This window comes from Sesamum indicum, linkage group LG1 (assembly GCF_026168435.1).
Source record: "Sesamum indicum cultivar Baizhima isolate 11 linkage group LG1, ASM2616843v1, whole genome shotgun sequence".
Taxonomy (NCBI): domain Eukaryota; kingdom Viridiplantae; phylum Streptophyta; class Magnoliopsida; order Lamiales; family Pedaliaceae; genus Sesamum; species Sesamum indicum.
In genome coordinates this window covers 10,773,686-10,788,303 of record NC_142657.1, presented here as the reverse complement: position 1 = coordinate 10,788,303, position 14,618 = coordinate 10,773,686, and the positions used below count along the sequence as shown (strand labels likewise).

Sequence of the window (14,618 nt, the reverse complement as noted above, 5' to 3'; positions counted from 1 at the left end):
ATGCAATATGCGACACGATCCTTATTGTGTAAAATATTATCCACTATGAATTCATATGAGCCTAACAGTTTCGTTTCGAAAGAAAACCCCATTTATAAATTGTTCAAACTTCTCGTCTACGATCCAAATGAATATGTAACTGTGTTAGGATATAATAATATGCAATGTTTCAAGTTAATTTATCCTTAATAGCTAAATTGACTAGTTAGTTTGCTTGAAACTCTTATTAAGAAATTACATAAAAGCCCCCCACGTATTTTTATTTTTATTTTTTAAATCAAAGGATGAGGCGACATGCAACACAACCTAGTACATACTATATGAAATTAATTAAATAATAATAATATATATTGTTATAATTATAATATAAATAAAAATAAATATGTATATATGTGTGTGTGTTAATAGAGAGAGTGGGTGCACGTGGCTTCGAATCCTTTGGTTGGTTTTCAGACTTATCAATAGGGAGAGCCGAAAGTTGCAGACATAAATTTATACCTTATATTTGTAATGGTTATGTACTTTGTTTCTATTCAATTATTATTATTATTGACATAAAATAATTCATCTTTACCTAAATTATTATTTTATATGTTTGGAGGGTCCCAAATAATTATGTTAGATGTGTGGAGGTTTAGGATGTACTAATGATTTATCGAAATATCATGTGTGTCATGTTGGATTTTCATTCGAGATTATATATTTCATTTAAATTTCATATTTATTATGATTTTTTATAAATAATGTATTTTATTTTATTCGGAAGATATGTATAATAAGAACTAATAATAATTAATTGATTTAAAACTACTTAAAGAAAGGATAAGTTACGTACTTAAAAAGTTGATTTAATTATAAATACATTCATATTAGATTGAAAAATACAACGTGGGTGTCGGATGTTATTTTCTATTTTGGGTATCTTGGTCATTTATCCAGTTGTATTTAATATATATTTTTTTTTCTGCTGAAAAATAACAAGGGTATTCAAGTACTTTTACGTTGTCCATTGAGGTAGTAATATTTTGTGAATCTCATATCATTATAATTTTTTATCTAACATGAATATATCTCGGAAATAATTACATTTACACCCCATGATCTATAGTTTATTCATACAAATCATTCTATTTATTGTATAATTATAGAACCATCCTCGGCAGTCAAAAAGTAGAGTGATGAGTTTGTGTAATGATATCGACATTTTCTAGGATGTATGTGTAATTTTTTTCAAGAAATATTGGTGGTTTGTATAGATAATATTGAAATTTTCTGTGGATATATATATATATATATATATATATATATAATTTTTCAAATGATACGGGTGGTTTGAATAAATAGATATAAATAAGTGGGTGTTAATTTAATTTTCCCATGTACTTATAATTTAATTTTTTAGTAAATTAACTTTTTTAACAGTTTTTTATTCATGCATGTTCAATATTAATTTATTTTATCCTCAATGTTTTTATTTAATTAAATAAAATGATAATAAAATTTTTTATTCTATATATATATATCGAGTGTGCTCCAATTATTGATTGCAATTAGAGAGCACTGGAAAAATAAAAGGGTAAATTATAACGAGTTTTTTTTTTTAAATTTATCATAATTATAAATACCTTCTTGTATTTATAAAATAATAAATATTATTTTAAAATTAATAGTCGTATAACAGATACCCCTCGTGACAACTCATCATAGGGGTATCCATTAGATGGCCGTCTATAATACACGAACATACCAAAAAATTACTCGATTCAGTATCTGATACGAACGTGCCTCAGACATGCCTACTGGCTGTCCAATACGTTTTGGACATATTAGAAGTTTTTGTTTTATAATTTCAAAAACTTTGGGTGGTTTAAGAAAAAAGCGTTTTGGGCTTAATAATTAAAAAAAATTTATTAATTCACTTCTCTCTGACTAAAAGTTTAGGGATGAAATTATTAAAAATTTGAGAGATGGTCATTATTATTTAACAAAATTAAAATAAACTAATGGTGTATATTTTTTAAACCACTTTGCGTAAAATTTAGATGTAAGACATGCTTATTTTATGTTTATCTTGATATTTTTTTATCGCATTCTTTAATTTATGAGGAATTGAGAATATATATAATAAAAAAGTATATTATATGTAGCCGTGTCAATGTCGTGTCTTGTCCTAATTTATTCGTCTTTTGTGTCTGTATTGTATTGTGTCCATGTCGCCGCGTCCGTTTCCATGCATCATAAGTGGCCGTCAATTTTAGCGAAGTATTTGTAATTTTTTTAAATAAAAAAATATATTTATAATTATGATAAATTTTAGAAAATTTATTGTAATTTAAACTCGAAAATAATTGAAAATTGGGTATAAGAAAAATATCAAGAAACGAGGGCAAAAATGTAAATTGAAAGAAGTTGAATAATTGTCAACATTGATAGGCAAACAAAGATTCTATATTTAGTTGTTAATCCCCATCTGATTTCATTCCTACTCATAACCACGTCCACACGCACACACACATACGATCAAGGTGTAAATTCACACCTACGCATATACATACATATATACATACCCCGTACGCGTCCACCTCCTACCTATATATGTAATCCAACTGGCATTTCTCTCTCCTCATTCCTCTCTCTATATCTGTATCTATCATCTACATCTATATACACCACCACCCATCTTCCATTTTTCCGATTCTCCGCCGGGAAAACCAACCCAATTCATTCTCAAATGGGGTCGTCGTATTCGTTCTTGGCTACGAGTGGAGGCACCGTGGCAGCCCCGTCGCCGGGACCTGGGCTGGGGGACATGCCGGAGAGCTGTGTGGCGGCGGTGCTGGTGTACCTGGACCCGCCGCAGATCTGCCGGATGGCAATGTTGAACCGGGCTTTTAGAGGGGCTTCGTCTGCGGATTTTGTTTGGGAGTCCAAGTTGCCTTTGAATTACGGAGATGTTATTGAGAGAGTATTTGAGGGAGATGCTGTTTTTTGTAAGGATTTGTGTAAGAGGGATATTTATTCCACGCTTTGTAGGCCTAATTCTTTTGATGGTGGCACTAAGGTTCGATCTTTATACACTTTTGCGTTTCATACTCTTGACTGATACGAAAACTCACTGTTTTGGGTGTCTGAACCCTAATTTTGTTTGTTTCTACTTGTCTATTTTGTTCGAAATTTTAGTAGAAGAAAATAGTGAGGATTCATTTTTCTTGAAGGGTTTAGAGGAAGTTTCTTTTGGTAGAAATATTTGGGTTTTTGGTAGAAGTTATTTTTTTCACAGGAAACTGATAAAAATCCCTTATTTTGATCTTATGTGGTGTTGAGGAAAAGGGGTTTTTGATATTCATGTAATTGTTAACTGGGTGGTTTTTCATTTGGATTATGTGCAGAAAGTCTGGCTGGATAAGAGCACAGGCAAGACCTGTATGTTAGTAGCGTCAAATGGTTTGGCAATTACAGGGATTGATGATAGGAGATACTGGAGCCGCATTCCAACTGATGAATCAAGGTGAGGGTTTAGAAATAATGTCACTTTTGTTTTCTGTAATTTCAAGAAATTTGATTTGAGGTTGGTTATGGATATTAGATATGAGAGTTAGTAAGCAGTAATTGAGGGTTTTCTTCTAAATTCAATAACAGTGGCTCTTTGCCATTCTTTGTCATTTTACTGCCTCTAACCTACCATTGTTACCATATTCTTTCTTGTTTTAAGACAGTGGTATACTGAAGTTGTAGGAAATAATTGGCCTTAACTTGTAGGTTAGTGCTGCTTTTATCAACAAACAATAAGTCTTTTTCGATCTCAGAGTTGAAGATTTTCTCTTGCTTTTTCCCCGTTGCTATCTAGAGCCTGCTGGATTTGCATGGTTGTGATTTGTTCAAAACTTCAAATGAATTGTTAACTAGAGATAGCAACGGGATCTTGAGATCGTATATGCAAGGCTTTGATCGCATGTTCATGGGTGCTGTATCTAATTAGGGTGCTGAATCATTGCCATAGGCCCATAACTTTTACCAATTTTTGGGTTCACACAAGTGATACTACATTTCATACTTGCTTCATGAATTTACATAGGTTTATGTTATTTGCAGAGACTATGTCATACCAATAGAAGGTGCAGAGCATTAAGCTAATCTATTAACATAAACAAGTTAATGTTGTCTTGCTAATCTTTACTGCCTTGGTCACTGAAAAGCCCCCACAAACCTCAACGGCTGTCTAGATCCTGAAAATGAATTCGGGTATGATAACTTGTTTTATTCTATTCTACCATTGGATTAAATCATTGAAATGACAACAGAGCAATTTAATTCATTGGAGCAATTTTGATTTTTCATGGGAACAAAAGGAGGGGAAGGAAAAGGCGGTTTTTACATGTGGATTTAATTCCCTTGTCGGTCTCCCTTTTATATGTGATATACATTTGAATGTTCTTGCATTAATCTTCAGTTCTTTAGTTGAAAAGGAATGAATACAATTTATCTTATAATTAGAAGTATGAACATACTCATGAGAATGGTTCACTTCTTCCATTCAGGTTCTACTCAGTTGCATATCTTCAGCAAATATGGTGGTTTGAGGTTGATGGAGAAATCGAGTTCCCATTTCCACCTGGATCATACAGTCTCTTTTTCCGACTGCAGTTGGGACGAGCACACAAGAGGTTCGGGAGGCGGGTCTGCAACTCTGAGCATATTCATGGTTGGGATAGAAAGCCTGTACGGTTCCAGCTCTCGACTTCGGATGGCCAACAAGCTACAAAACAGTGTTACTTGAAGGAACCTGGAAAATGGATTCACTATCATGCTGGGGATTTTGTTGTTGCCAGTTCTTGCAAATCAATGAGAGTCAAGTTTTCGATGACGCAAATTGATTGCACACATACAAAAGGAGGTCTTTGTGTAGATTCTGTGCTTATATATCCTGCTGAGTATAGAGAGAGGCTGCAGCGTTTTTAATTGCAACCAAATCTCTTTGTAGGATGTAGAGTTCTATAGAGTAGGTTGTGTAGAAAAATGAGCATTAGTTGAGTTCTCCTCTTGTGTTTTTTTCAAGATGAGCAGTAGTTGGTTAAAGACTTGAGCTGTTTGGCATGTACACATGGTAACCTTTCTCTCTCTGTCTCTGTAATATCTCTGTGGAAGCATTTCTCCATATGGGCATAATGTATGTGGGTGGATAAGTATCCAGAACCTAATTACATGCCTTCTTCATCATCTTGGGTCCTAAATAAGCAGTATTTTTTTGTAAGAGTTACTGGTTAAGCAAAAGGAGGAATTACTAAGAGAAGTATGAACTTGTTTGGTTTCTTGTCTTCCTCCAATGCCTTGTTTTGCTATTCCCAATTTGTGACTCTGTTTTCCTTTGTCGCGTTATTTTCTTCCCTTATCAAACAGTTTTGAATGAAAAGGCTCGTGAACACAAAGCACTCTCAGTTTAACCGTTCTGTTCGTATCAAGATTTTGCCATTGTTGGCAGACGTAACTATGAAACACACCAGTCTAAATCGAATTTTGGCGAAGCGTTCCCCGCCATATCCAGAAAGTTTCAGGCTATGATGCATGGACAAGCCGAAATGAATTCCGGCTCAAGACACGACACAGCTATATATAATATATGTATTTACTAAATTAAATTTCTTAAAAATTAAAATATACATATAAAAAAATATCATCAAGATAAAATAAATATATTATACATTTTAATTATTAATCAAATGTGCTAAAAAAATATAAATAATCAATTTATTTTAAGAAGTACGCAATGAAAAAATTCTAGTCATTCAAATTAATTATATCATCATAATTATCTCTTAAAATTTTAGTAATTTCATCTCAAAACTTGTAGTTCGAGAGATTTTTTTTTATTAAGCTCAAAGCTTTTTTTTTTATTTAAGAAAAAATCAAAACCTTTTTGAAAAATATATATAAAAAAAAAACTAAACATGTCAAAAACATATCCAACGTGGTGTCCTTTTTTCTTATTTTATTTATAATTTTGAATATGCTGATGCCGTGTTTGACACATCCGAAGTGCGTCCAAGCCATGTTCCTGTCCGTGCATTATATATGCATTATATAGGTTTCAGGTGGTTGCTCTAGTCCAACTGTACGTGTTTGAGCAGCAATATTGCTGCTCAGAGCTAAAGTTGTTGCTGTACTTAAATATATGCTACCCTGTTTAAGTCATAACCAAGTCATCAAGTTGGTGCTTTAACACCCTGGCAATAAGAAGCTCTGGCAGATTCATACTACAGTATAGTAACTAGATAAATTAAGGCAGAACTGGAAGAAGAATTCTGAGTTCCATGTCGGTCAAACGCTCCTCATCAAACAAAGACAAAACCATGCAACTTTCCCCTGCTTCATTAAGACATTTGCACATCTTCGACCGAAGGGTAAAGATAAGATAGCCATAACTCGTAGAATCAGTCAATGCACAACAATGTATCGCATGATTAGCATCCTTCCTGCGTACCAAACTGGAAAAGCATGTCTGCAGAATAGTTGCAACAGAAAGGAGCGCAGGCTTTCAATTGAGTAGTTAGTAGAAAAACTTAGTGATTCTATTGGCTTCCTTCTTCAGCAGGGCGTCGATATGGCATGTATCTGTGGTCCTTTGCAGCATTCTTCCTTCTCTTTCTCTCAATAAAAGCCTCAAGTTTGCCAGAATCCTGATAAGTCACAAATGGAACAATCATTGTAAATAAGGCAATAGAAGAGAACAGCATCAAAAAGTGCAAATTGATCATTTCTAGTCCCAATACCTTGAGTTCCTTGTACTTCTCAACAAGCTTTTGCTTCCGAAGTTCCGCTGCAAGCAAAAACATCATGTTAAAATTTCAAAGTTTCGTTCCCTATTATATTACTGACTCCTCACCTTCTTTTCCACCCCTTAATCATTCTGTTTAATTTGCTCTTTTGCATAACAAGTGAATAGATGATACAAACTAAATAGTAAAGGAAAGCCAATTAATGCAAAAACAACAGCATCCTACCAAAGGGGTAATTTAGGATCGTCCTAAACCAAGCACGGTATATAATTTCAAAGTGTTCCTCTATCCACCAGGAACAGAAAAGGGATGGAAAAAATGTTAAGTGAACCCACATTTGTCCATTCTTCCTTTTCTCTAATTCCTAGTTCTTAGTTTTTTCTGCTTTTATCATTTGACTACCGGTCAAAAGACTTGGACCTAGGTTCCTTGTTGCCTTACCATCATAAAACCGGTAAGGAGAAATAGATCAGATGGGAAAAGAAAGTCAATTCCTCTACATTAGCAAACATAATTAAACCAGTTTATGTGTGTTCTAGCTTTATGATAAAGCCAAAAAGTTAGTCCAAGTGAGAACGAGAAACAGAAATTCTTACATTTTTTCAGATAATAAGGTTGTTTGCCTTTCTTTGCAGCTTCCCTCTCTTTCTTCTTATGCTCAGCCAATATATCCTTCTCAGTGCGCTTTGTTACTGCGGACTTCAATTCTTTATCCTAGTACATGTAAAGTGTTTAAAGGAACTTAAAAGTCAGTGGCAACTTGTAGGCAATATGCTAAATGACTTATAATACATAAACTTGAATGAGCACTTACAACCCGGGCCATTCGATACTTTAATTCCTTTATGGCTTCTGGATCTTTTGCTTTCTTCATCTGTTTCTTTAGTTCCTACAGATCCCAAAATGGAAATCATGCCAGCAGAAGATTGCACTAAAGCACCTTTATTAAGAAAGCATCTGAATTTGAAGCATACCTCTTTTTCAGCTGGAAGTATATTCTCATAAAGAAAGTTATATCTCTTCTTGAACCTACAGTTCCATAGTATCATGTCAAATCAAATCCAAGAACTGTATCATGAGATGTATTCTGTAATAAACCAATGAAGAGACCATACAATTGTTTATACTTCAACATTATAATAGTTCATACAGCAACAACACATGTGAAGGATGTTCAAATCAATACACACATACAAAGCTGAACAAGAAAGAGGCCTAGCTTAATAGAAAGCTTACCCGTCCACATCAAGATTGCCACATAATGATTCAAAACGAGGATCCCGTACCACCTGAAGATAAAGTACAGGGTGATTTTTAACCACATTTAAATTGGAGGGTGGTGCCAGAGTGTATTACTCTTAACAAGATATAGATACAATAAAGAAGCAGCAAAATGCAAAGCCAACACATGACCATCACTCGGTCCAGTAAAAGATTGAAAAATTTCTATCTTTGTGAAAAAAAGGTTTCCCAGAAGACTATGTGCCAGCCTAAGTACCTGCTCCAATCTCAATCCTGGTTGACCCCTGCCAATCCATTGTGAAATTCTCAGGCTGACCATACAAACATTACTCTCCAACATGAGTGAGAAACTCATAAAGCATGCAAGCAAGCCCAAGTTAAGTAAGACACTTATCCAGCAGTCCTAGGTCAGTCTAACCAACATAAAAGTAAATCAGGTAGCCAATTGCAATCAAGTCCAAGAACTGCAAACTAGGATGTTTCATGTACAAATAGCATGAGGTACAACTCAGTCTAATTCCATGTTGAAATAGCATGAGGAACTACTCAGTCTAATTGAACATACTTTCCAATGACAAGGCAAGATAAAGCGACTGTATATGTTGCCTGGAAAATCCTAAATGAGTACAAGCATCTCTAAGTCTTTAACCAATAACATAAGCAAAAACCTTAAAATCATAAATAAAAAACTGTCAAGGTTTGGATATGTTACATAGAATAGGATGGAGAAGGATTAAAGATTCCAACAATTAATTATAAATCAAACAGATGACAATGAAGCTCACCTTTTTAGGCACTTGAATAACTTCTCTGAATCTGCTGACAGGCTTCTTGCTACTCATCTCCATTGGCCTAAACAAATTCCAAACTGAACCATTAAAAGAAATCCATTACCCACAAGAAATCGATATGGAAAAGAATTAAACAATAGAAACCTATTCTTATTCGCTCGACTGCCTTTCTTCTCCATGTTCTGCTTCCTATAAACCATTTCAGAGCCATCAGACCTTGCTCTCTGCAACTCCTCAAACGTTACCTCGGCGAGCTCCCGCTCTATTTCACCCTCCTATATATATCAAACCTTTTACAGATACCCTAATATCTGACGTGACATTTCTATGATATTCAAATGCAAAAAAAAATGCCGGTATATCAACCACAAATAATCAAAGGTAAAGACATAGCTCCAGGGCATATTTTGGTTGAAACACGTATGGACTAAAGCATAAAATAATTGCAACAAAAAAAATGCCACCATGGGTATCCAAACAGCAGAACAACCAGCTCAACACGTAAAACAAGCCCGGACAGATTACTTACATCCTCAGACGACAACTCATGGTCATCACTATCGTCAAATCTAATTTTACTTGAAGTTGCAGTAGCAGGCTCGGGTTTCTTCATCTCAATTCTTGGGACACCCAAAAATATCACTGCTCGAACAAAATTGAAACTGCCGATTCAGATGATACTCATATCCAGAATTCGAAATCAAGGATAAAAGAACATATAGGGTTCTTATTCACTACGTTATTTCTACTTCAACCCCTCGGAGAATTTACTTTAATACCAAATTTTTCCAAAAGAATCATAAAACACCATCAATAAAACAAAGCTGTTATTACCTGAAAATAAAAGACAAAAGACAGTGTTTAAATCTGAAAACCAAGCGACCCTAGTTACACGTTTTTCAGTGAACCACCATCCCCAATTGAACCTTTTCTTTCTCAACATAAAAGCAAGAAATTACCCACGAATTTCAGCGGTGCGAGGCGATAAAGTTGGGCGCTGCTCAGGCAACGACGTTTACGGCGGTGGGAAGCGGGAAGTTCGGTGATGCTCGGTCGACGAAATCCGGTGACGCGAGTTCGATTGTTCGCTGCTATCTGTGAGTTAGGGTTGAGTTCTCGCTGGAATTTAGGGGGAAGAAGATCTTTAATGAAATTAATTTATATAATATATTAAACAAATTAGTAAAAAGTTATTTGCAAATCTTAAAATATTATATCGCAATTTCTTTAAAAATCCACACAATAATCTTTTCCTAAAGAAAAGAGGTGCAAAAATACAAGTGATGTATTCCATTTTAAGGTAAATTACAAATGACCCCCTAAACTTTATTATAATTATAAATATTTTATCGTTATTTAAAATATTGTAAATAATTTTTTAAAATCAGCGATCGCTTGACAATTATTTTTATAATAGACTGTCATGAAAGGTATTTGTTAAACGTTCATTAATTTTATGGATATTTATAATTTTTGAAACAACGATAAATATTTGTAATTATGATAAGTTCAGAATAATTCATTGTAATTTACCCATTAATTAAAATTATTTTCTATATTAAATTATTTATATATTATATTAGAGTCGTCTTTATTGAATTTCTTGAAAAACTTAATGCATATTATTTATTTAACTTAAAAATAAGTGAATGAAGATAAGTTGACATTGCATCGGAGATGGATTTATAAGTAAAAGTTTAAGGTGATCGAAAAATTATTAAATTATTTTTTAATAATATCTTTATTTATAAATATTTGATCAGCAGTAATTTAATATGTAAATAAAAATAAATAATTAACGTGTCTAATAAAAATAAATTATGTCATAATAAACAATTACGTATATGATATTTAGGATTAATTACATTTTGAACTATGACCGTTTTTATATTTTTATATTTAATTTTTTTTGGTCAACTTACCATCTCAATTTTATAAAATTTTGCATTTTTGCCTTTTGTAACTATTTTTTAATTAAGTTTTTTTTGTTAAAACAACATCAAATGTAGTGCACATGTGATACTCAAAGTTTATGTTATGTGATTTTTCACATATGCACAACATATGATATTTTTTCAATAAAAAAATCAACAAAAAAATGATCGAATATGACAAAGTACAAATTTTATAAAATTATAAGTTGATCAAAAAATCAAAAAATAAAAAATATCAAAATATAAAAATAGACATAAGTCGAATGACAATATATATTTTGCCCCCATATTTGTGGAAGTTGTACACAATATTGGTTCATATACCATGGTGCCGTTACTTTTGTAGTTGGGATAATTAGTTAATAGGGTACCATCGATAGCATTCTTTTATTTTGTAAAATTATTATGCAAGAATTCAACATGAGAATATGAGAATGTTTTTATATGTTTCCACGACCACAATAATTTATCGTTTACTCTATTTTATAGTTTTTGATGATTTCAACACACATCGATTTTGATGATAATTTCTTTGAGAGCACCTCCAACAGACACGTTCCAGACACAACAAATCAAAAGTGGTACAATATCAAGGGTACCATAGTAAGCAGAAAGGACGAGAGCAAATCCTTTATGACTATAAACAAGAATTCCAGAGCAGCATGAACTAGTAAGAATCAGTTTGTGAGGTGAATCCTATGCTTCCACGAAACAAAAAATGAGCATGGTTTCATAATACTTTTAATTTCAACTAACAAATAATTGGAACAAGAAATACTATGAAAGTCAGAAGTATGGCATATTGAGACGGTCAAGTTTAACAATACCTGAAATCTTACCATAAAGTTGGTCCTGAGTGATGATGGTGGTAGTCTCAGCTGAGCATCCAAGATTGGCGAAATAGTCTCAGCGAAAAGTGGAGTCCATATGTTCCTGAAGATAGGAGTGATTGTTCTATGATCTTTGATTTCCTTCCAAATTAATGATGTTGTGAACCTGCCATCTTTGGATGCTTTCCAATAGGGCTGATCCTGCAATGAGGGTGGCAATGTTCGATGGTACAATGAATTTTCTTTTGAGAATCAGTAGTGCCCCAGTAGTATCTAGCGAAGAGCTGATCCAATTTTTGTATAATTGCAATAGGAGGGTTCAGTACTTGCATGAGATAAATGGGCATAGACAAGAGAATACTCTTGATGAGTTGTAATCTGCCCCCAGCTTGAAATCCTACAACGACCTTTGTCAATAAGATTCGCAAAAAGGAATTTTTTTTCCCTACCTTTACAAAGTGGAGTCCCAATGGGAAGCTCTTTCATAGTGAAGCCTGTGATGTTTTTTATCCTTTAGGAAAGTAAATTGGCCTTCTTACTGGGTACGAAAGTACCTTTCAAAAAATTGATCTTTTGCCCAGAGGATGATTCATACAGGTTCAGAAAAACCATTAGATTGTTGAGATTGTCCTCCTCTGAGTTAGTAAAAATACTGACATCATCTGCGTATGAAAAGTGAGTGACAGGAATTCTGTAGTGTGACTGATAGTACATAGTAAGGTTAGTCCTAAATAAGAAATCAAGATCACGAGAAAGAGCTTCAATAGCCAGTATGAAAAGAGTAGGGGAGATAAGCTCACCTTATCTAAGACCTTTGGTTGATTTGAAAAAACCAGAAGTTTCACATTAAGCAAAACTGTGAACCATCAGTTCTCAACAGCATTTTTAATAGGCAGGATAAATCTATGCGGGAAACCCATGGCATGAAATATAGAGTACAAAAATTTTCATCGAGTTCTATCATAGGCTTTAGCCATGTCAAGTTTGATTACAACTTTACCTTTACTGTGCCTTTGATCAAGCGAGTGGATCATTTCTTGGGCCAAAATTATGTTATCTCCAATGAGTCTCCCTGGAACAAATCCACTTTGGGAAGAAGAGGTGATTGTCGAAAGTAAACCGGTAATTTTATTGTATAATAACTTGGAGAGGATCATCTTAGTGGCATTGCATGCTCATAATCAGGCCTAATATGCTTTCGAATATAAAACTAAGCTTCCATAAATTCATACTGTATCTTTTTTTTCATCGCCTTATTTCCTGGTATTCCAAATCCTCGGTATTCGTGGGTAGTGTGGTTGGAGAAAGTCCATAAAATCGAGAACTTTGAATACCCCAAAAACAATGTGATTAAATAAATTGTTATGTGATGTAAAAGAATTATAATATTTTACTACGATTAATTATTATGGTTAAAAATAAATAATCGTAGCAAATAGTTATTAACCACGGTAATAAAACGATTATTGCCCGTGGTTACTGTGAAGGTGGCTAAAACATTTGCCACAGTTCTTAGTCGTGACAAATAAATTTTTCGTGATAGAAAAGTTAGTTTTTTGCATTAGTTTTGTTTAACCGTAATTAATAGTAATCATTTACCATGGTAAACAATATTAAATTTTTTTCTAGTGTATAAATTTATGGAGACTTAATTTTATTTTTGGAAGCATGTTTGGCCTAATCACGAGCATAGGGAAAAAATAATCGGACTATATGTTTTCTTCGAAAGGGTGAAATGGTCATTAATTATGTTTAAGGAGCAAAACTGTTAAATATTTTAAAAGTTGAAAAACTAAAATAGAATTTTAATATATTTAGAGATTGAAAAACAATTAGTAAAAATATATGAGAACCAAAACTATAACTATGCCGCTAATCGTCTTATAGATAAACTTAGCCAAACAGCACCGAAACTCTAATTTTTATACTTAGCTTCAGGTGAAGGCAATGAGTGGGAAAGCGAGAGTAGCGAGATTCACCGTCTTGGTGGCAATACTAGCAGCCACCATAATAGCGGCGGCGGCCACGCACGGCGATGCGGCAGGTGGAGGAAATGGTGGCCCTGAAAGTGGCAGAGGCCCAACAGGATTAGGAGGAAAAGAAGGTGGCAGAGGATACCGGGATCGTCGCTCCACCGCCACCGTCGTTTATATTAGCGTTCTCATCTCAAACCGTTGATGGAAAATCTCATCATCGTCGTAGTTGCTCATATGCTCTGCTCTGAATAATCCGTATCTGTTCGCAACCGTACATGATCCACCTACTTGAGAATGAAGATTGTGGGTTTGAGGCGTAGATCTAGTATATATACTCCTGTTATTGCAATTTTACTTGCTTAAAATCTAATTCACTAATTTCACTTTGCCTTTGTAACTTCTCCTCTCAAATATTTCTTGGTTGCCCGTCAAGTAATTCGGATCGGGTATTCGGTATATGAGTAGAAGATCCATTAGGTTCATTGAACAGTTCGAGAGATCGAAAAGCTTATAAGATAGTAGAAGGTATTAAATAACTTACTATTACTCAAAACAGTTGGAATATTTATAGGTAAAATATTCGTATTCGTGTGAATCCATGTATCATTATTCGAGCTTCCAAATATAAAGTCATCAAACGGCCCTGATTTCGGGTCCTGATAGGGTTGGGTCGGGGCATGATCCGGCTTGAGTGGGAATTCGGGAGGGGTATTTTGGTTTTTATATTGTCGAGTTAGATATATTTCTATCTATAGTTTATTTTTTTATTTTGCTTTGCCTTTTTCTTTTTATATTTTCGATTGCATGGATAGGAATATTTTATCACAATTTGGTGTTGGATTAACGTATAATTGACATATTTTGTTCAAACATAGAATTTATTTAAATTATATTTTAAAAATGAGGATGAGTATTTATATATACATTCTTAGTAAATTATATTGTACAACATGTGTGCATCGTGGGATGGAATTAATACGTAATAAAAAATTACAGGATTAAATTGAGAATAGGTAGTAATAGGAAAAAAATTATTTTTTATTTACATAGAATGGAAAATTTTCATATTAAG

At 33.6% G+C, this 14,618-nt stretch overlaps 2 protein-coding genes and 1 long non-coding RNA gene across 4 annotated transcripts; 1 reads left to right on the top strand and 2 right to left on the bottom strand.

Moving 5' to 3' along the window:
* The first annotated feature begins 2,508 nt into the window (after positions 1 to 2,508).
* Positions 2,509 to 5,311, top strand: LOC105157455 (F-box protein PP2-A12). Its single transcript, XM_011073867.3, has 3 exons — positions 2,509 to 3,061; positions 3,390 to 3,508; positions 4,539 to 5,311. The coding sequence occupies exons 1-3, from the start codon at positions 2,732 to 2,734 to the stop codon at positions 4,957 to 4,959; spliced, it is 870 nt and encodes a 289-aa protein (XP_011072169.1). The 5' UTR covers positions 2,509 to 2,731; the 3' UTR covers positions 4,960 to 5,311.
* An 869-nt stretch (positions 5,312 to 6,180) lies between these two features.
* Positions 6,181 to 9,925, bottom strand: LOC105157444 (rRNA biogenesis RRP36-like protein). 2 transcript variants are annotated; one of them, XM_011073856.3, is made up of 10 exons: positions 9,766 to 9,925; positions 9,336 to 9,448; positions 8,951 to 9,081; positions 8,801 to 8,867; positions 8,010 to 8,062; positions 7,748 to 7,802; positions 7,588 to 7,662; positions 7,370 to 7,487; positions 6,768 to 6,814; positions 6,181 to 6,674 (listed from the first exon to the last, which is right to left on the bottom strand). In XM_011073856.3, exons 2-10 carry the CDS (start codon positions 9,417 to 9,419, stop codon positions 6,567 to 6,569), a joined length of 738 nt encoding a protein of 245 aa, XP_011072158.1. In that variant the 5' UTR covers positions 9,420 to 9,448; positions 9,766 to 9,925; the 3' UTR covers positions 6,181 to 6,566. The 2 variants fall into 2 exon arrangements, with proteins under 2 accessions (XP_011072158.1, XP_088741549.1); XM_088885423.1 differs by having other exon boundaries at positions 9,770 to 9,909.
* A 1,775-nt stretch (positions 9,926 to 11,700) lies between these two features.
* On the bottom strand, positions 11,701 to 14,250 carry LOC148789451 (uncharacterized). The gene is made up of 3 exons (XR_016067531.1): positions 12,125 to 14,250; positions 11,901 to 11,967; positions 11,701 to 11,771 (listed from the first exon to the last, which is right to left on the bottom strand). It is a non-coding gene; the product is annotated as an uncharacterized LOC148789451 (long non-coding RNA).
* Positions 14,251 to 14,618: the final 368 nt, after the last annotated feature.